The 5,465-nt window shown below is 39.6% G+C and overlaps 1 protein-coding gene across 1 annotated transcript; it reads left to right on the top strand.

Annotated features, from left to right (window-relative positions):
- The first annotated feature begins 1,004 nt into the window (after positions 1-1,004).
- On the top strand, positions 1,005-5,177 carry LOC103705276 (BTB/POZ domain-containing protein SR1IP1). The gene is made up of 5 exons (XM_008788935.4): positions 1,005-1,292; positions 1,685-1,754; positions 2,052-2,663; positions 3,301-3,840; positions 4,382-5,177. Exons 1-5 carry the CDS (start codon positions 1,198-1,200, stop codon positions 4,895-4,897), a joined length of 1,833 nt encoding a protein of 610 aa, XP_008787157.1. The 5' UTR covers positions 1,005-1,197; the 3' UTR covers positions 4,898-5,177.
- The last annotated feature ends 288 nt before the right edge of the window (positions 5,178-5,465 follow it).

Genomic DNA, 5,465 nt, shown 5'->3' with positions numbered 1-5,465 from the left:
TGATTCGGTTGACCGTGATCAATAAGGCAGATAGGCCTGACCTCTTCAGGCTTGCTTATTAGCCCAAAAAACTGGGCTACTACAGGTTTATTTGTAAGACATCATCAATTGGTCTGATATATCTCATAATGAGAGGAAAAAATGTAGAGAGAGATTGCCAGATTAAGTTACAATTCTAATATTCTTAATGAATGGATGATTGGGCTCCAATCTCTTACATCGAAAGACAATTTTAAGATTGTTAGACTTCATAATATTATCAATCTTGAGGCTATGCAGCATTTCTTTCAATTAAGTGTACCATCTTCTTTTGACATGGGCCATGAGAAGGCTTTTGCCAATTTGATTTAGAAGTTGTATTTATACACATCTTGCAAAATAGTATGATACACAACGTTAATGAAACGATATTTTTAGCTAACCTTGTTAAGAGGAGGAAACTGTGGGTGTGCTCTCAAAGGCATCATGCTGAGATAATGTTAGAATAATGTCCCCTCGGATAAAATTATTACACGAAAAGATTTCAGTTATCTCAGTGTAACGAAGGCGACTGATCGCCTCCAACTGAAATAAGGAAACAAACGTGAGGAACAAAAATAGGACGTGCGCTTGAGGGGTTGCTTTAAACCTTCACCACATCCTTCAATGTCATCAACTGGAATCTTTTTTTTTTTTTTTTTTCCCGATGCAAGGGAGACTGGAAAAACACCCAGCCACCCAAATTTATTAAAGATGAGAAGGTATTTGCAAGAGAGATGGAAGAATTTACAGGTTGGTTGAAGAGATTACAACCGGAAAAAAGAGAAGAGGAAGCTTTCAAAGTTTACATCAATCGGAAGCTGATGAGAGAAGATGCAAACTTACCAACTAGTCCAGAAGTCTTCACTTTCCTTATACAAACCAGATGGAGAAGACATAAGGACAGTGAGGGAGAAAACAGAATAAAAGGAGCGGTGATTGAGGTACAATGCGACGGATTCCTTTTTATCTTCTCCCAGACTCCGACAAAACCCGGCATGTCTTTGCTTCTACAAGAGAGCGACCATCAATTGGAATCTTAATCTATACCTCCTCTCTTCTTCTTCTTCTACTACTGCTCACTTGTCTTCCATGTGATGGAGACATGGTCAAGATAAAGAAGAGGAAGAGAAAGAAGTATAAAGAAGAGCAAAGAGATAAGCCTCTGGAGCCAGAGGAATGCTGGGGGTTGATCAGGAAACTGCACCACCACCTGCTGCCATATCTAAAAGGAGACAGTTGCGTTCGACTGCCATGAAGAGAACCAGTGAATGGTATTGTTTCTTCTCTTAGCCCTTCTTTTCTTTTCCTTTCCTCTGCTTCATATTTCATTTGGGCCTCTCTTATAGTTCATTATAATCATTTGAGAACTCTTATATAATTCGGCTTGTGTCTTTCTTTGTCAGGAATAGCGGTTCTCTATGATAGAAACGTTCATGCAAAAATATGTTCTTAGAGATCTAGTAACTAATCCTGCTTTCTCTCTTCAGTTTCCGTTTTCCTTGGTTTGCTTCTCGTGATTCATTTGGGTTCTCATACGTTTTCTGGATGACCACCTATTCTTCTTCTTCTTCTTCTTCTTCTTTTTCTAGAGTGAGAGGTATGGTGTTTAAGGGTGTCTGCGATACATGGAAAAGATAATTCACAGAAATTTTGATCTTTGTAGGATACTATCCCAGGAGATCCCCAGTGACATCACCATCCATGCCGGAGGATCCGCTTTCGCCTTACACAAGGTAATTCAAAACCATGGTTCCAAAAGATAAACAACTCTGAAAGAGAATCTGTTCCTTGTCAACTCATGGGTCTTCAAATAAATGGAACTGGATGTTGCCAATTGACTCTCCATAGTCCATACAAATTTAAACATATGAGCTAAAGAAAGCTAGATACATCCCATGATCATATATAAGATTCACTTTAAAAATCATTGGCAGATGAAAAGCCTTGAAGGGTTATCCTTTTAGCGTTTCTTATTCAGATTCATCCCAATTAAAATTCCAATACTAATATTCGACAGCCTTTCGGTGCAGCTCCCTCTGGTCTCCAAGTGTGGTTATATACGGAGGCTGGTCTCTGAAGCCAATGGCTCAAACATCTCAGTCATTGAAATCCCAGATGTTCCTGGTGGTGCTGAAGCATTCAAATTTGCAGCGAAGTTTTGTTATGGGATAAATTTTGAGATCACCACGGAGAACATTGCGATGCTTCGATGTGTGGCAGGGTACTTGGAAATGACAGAGGACTATGCAGCTGGAAACCTAGTGAATAGAACTGAGGGCTATTTGGAGGAGGTAGCATTGATGAGCCTCTCAGGTGCAGTCACTGTTCTGCACAAATCTGAGGACCTTCTTCCCATGGCTGAGAAAGTAAAATTAGTAAGCAGGTGCATCGATGCCGTAGCTTATACAGCCTGCAAGGATAGCCAGTTCGGTATATCCTTGAGGACCGAAAATAGCCATGAGAACTTGACTTCTTCAGGATTACAAACTAAAGCAATTGTGGATTGGTGGGCAGAGGAGTTAACAGTTTTGAGGATAGATACTTTTCAAAGAGTTCTCATGGCAATGAAAGCTAGGGGCTTTAAACAGTATGCTCTTGGACCGGTAATTATGCTCTACGCGCAGGAGTCTCTGCGTGGTTTGGTGAGCCACAATCTTTCCTTAGTCTCCTTCTTTCTCAATTTTTGCTTTTGTGCTACAAACATAAGAAATCTGCTTATGATACAAAGGAAAGGTTAATTGGTAGTGTTAAACTAGATTGCCTGCACTAAATTCGATATTTGAGAAAAAGTCCAATCCTCATGCCGGACTAAGGGGTGTGACTTCATCATCAAACTCAGATTGCTTCTGTGAGGATTCGTACAGCATTGTATTTAGTTTCACATCGGTTATTCGCTGGATAGATCTTGCATACTTATACAATATCAAGAAATCGAAATATTACCTTCCAGCTAGCTATTTTGGGTGAGGTTCTCGGTTGTCACACTGAGTCCACTCTGATACCATTTGTAACAATGGATCTCACCCAAAATGGCCAGCGGAAGGTATTATTTAGATTTCTTGATTCTATATAAGTACCCGAGATTTATCCAGCGAATAATCGATGTGAAACTAAATATATGCCCGCACGGGTCCTCACACTTGGCCCATAATATATGTAGATTAGGAAACACTGCAGCATAGATCCATTGGAGCTGCAGTGAAAAGCAACCTGAACTTTGCCTTGCATGTTTCTGTTTGTGACATTTTATTGTATATATAATTCTTTAGTTTGATGCAGGACATGTTTGGAAGAGGGAGGAAGAAAATTGATCCAAAACAAGAGCACGAGAAAAGGGTAGTGTTGGAGACAATTGTCAGCCTTTTGCCGAGGGAAAGGAATGCAATGTCGGTCAGCTTTCTCTCTTTGCTTCTAAGAGCAGCAATATATCTCGAGACAACAGTGGCTTGCCGGCTCGATCTAGAGAAGAGGATGGGCTTGCAATTAGAGCAGGCAGTACTGGATGATCTATTGATCCCTTCATTTTCCTTCAATGGTGACCCAGTGTTTGATGTTGATACAGTTCAAAGGATCTTTGTGAACTACCTCGAACTTGAGGTAGATGGAATCCACTTTGGTTATAACACGGATGATACTTATGCTTCTTCACTGCCTAGTGACATTGAGAGGGTTGCAAGGCTTATGGAGAGCTACCTCGCTGAGATTGCTTCTGATCACAATTTGACCATTGAAAGGTTCATTAGCCTTGCTGAATTGATTCCAGAACAGGCAAGAGTCATTGAAGATGGAATGTACAGAGCGATTGATATATACCTGAAGGTTCTCTTCCTTTTACCTTTAAAAGGTTGCCTTGCTCATTGTTTTTAACACCATTTTCTGATACATTTTTCTTAAAGAATAATGGCCAACCATTTTAGACAAATGATGTGGAACCTCCTCCAAATATAGAGGTGCAACTGTCGGGCCATAATCCAGTTTTGTCCATGTTTTATTTATTGACTTGCATAAGCTTTTGGTCATAATTTTCAGTACACAGACTTCACATTTTCTGTTTGTTTCTTTTGCTCTTTATCATAATTCTGTAACAAATAGTGACATCACTGCCTGTTAATCATCTTGCATATGGGAGCCAGATTTTTTTTAGCAGCCTGCAGGTTGTAAATGCATAGTTTATTGTACATGAAGGCATCCTTGTAGTTAAATTTTCTTTTAAAGGTGATCACATAAATTTATGATCTTATTACACATCATTTACATGTAGTGCTCTTTTAGATTTCATGCATGAATTGCAACCTTATCTTCCAATAATATGTTGTACTCCTTTTTGTATTGTTATCATTTACCGCTGCTGAGTTTACAGGCTCATCCATCTTTGAGTGTCGTGGAAAGGAAAAAGGTCTGCAGCTTGATGGACTGCCAGAGGCTATCGAGAGAGGCTTGTGCCCATGCAGCTCAGAATGATAGGCTTCCAGTGCAGCTAGTTGTTCAGGTGCTTTATTATGAGCAGCAACGCCATAGAGATGTGATGAGTACTGGAAACTTGTCTGGTGGAGAATCTCCTGCGCTATCCCAGAAGGCAACTCCATATGGTATTGGATATCATAATGCCCCGGATGAGCTCTCGCGCTTGCGAAGAGAGAATGCTGACCTGAAACTCGAATTGTTCAGAATGCGAATGCAGTTACAAGAAATTGAGAAGTCTTCAGGAAATACAACTTCTGCAGGGAAGCCTCCATTGCCAAAGAAGTCATTCATTAATTCTGTATCGAAAAAGCTTGGGCGCCTTTACCCCTTCATGCGTTCTGACAATGAAAAAACTCTCTCTGGTAAAACCCGGAAAAAGCCACCCAAAGATCGGAGGCATTCAATCTCTTGATACACAATTCCGATTGGATGCTGTATATGTTTCACTGCTTGAACTCACTTGGACAAAAACTCATTTTCGCTTTGTGTAAGGCATGAAAGATAAGGGGTCAACTGTTCTCTTTCTCTTGTTTCATGTGAATATCAGTTTCAGCAATCATTGATCTTTCACTAGATGGCATGCTGTAGAGAAAATGGAAAATAATTTTCTCGAATTATGGGAATTTTTGTTGTTGTATGTGCATAAGTAAATGCTATAGTTTCCTTGATATTAGCCTGCTCATTTGCTCTAAGATTAGAACTTGAGGTCTTTTTAAATAAATTTATTTTTATACATAACTCGAGTTGTTCTGTGTCTTTTCATTTTACCACAGATATGGCATCATCTGGAGTTCTGCAAATAAATTAGCGCAGGAATCTGCAATACTGCTGAATGATCTTACAACAACTACCCACAGGATACAGAAAGGAATCAGTGACTCGGAAACATTCTTAGATTACTTAATTATCCTTTTTTTCTTAGACAGAAGGAGGGAAAACCCCAATTCAGTTTATTTCTTGTGTCATTAGAATGTGATTTT

Source organism: Phoenix dactylifera, chromosome 6, assembly GCF_009389715.1.
Source record: "Phoenix dactylifera cultivar Barhee BC4 chromosome 6, palm_55x_up_171113_PBpolish2nd_filt_p, whole genome shotgun sequence".
NCBI classification, from domain to species: domain Eukaryota; kingdom Viridiplantae; phylum Streptophyta; class Magnoliopsida; order Arecales; family Arecaceae; genus Phoenix; species Phoenix dactylifera.
Note: the sequence above shows the minus strand (reverse complement) of the source record. Positions and strands in the feature narration are given on the sequence as shown.

Excerpts from the sequence above, each read along its gene's own strand:
- LOC103705276 (XM_008788935.4), top strand. The coding sequence starts at position 1,198 with ATGCTGGGGGTTGATCAGGAAACTGCACCACCACCTGCTGCCATATCT. Across the intron at positions 1,293-1,684 it reads ATGAAGAGAACCAGTGAATG|GATACTATCCCAGGAGATCC; the intron begins GTATTGTTTCTT and ends TGATCTTTGTAG. Across the intron at positions 1,755-2,051 it reads CCGCTTTCGCCTTACACAAG|CTCCCTCTGGTCTCCAAGTG; the intron begins GTAATTCAAAAC and ends CTTTCGGTGCAG.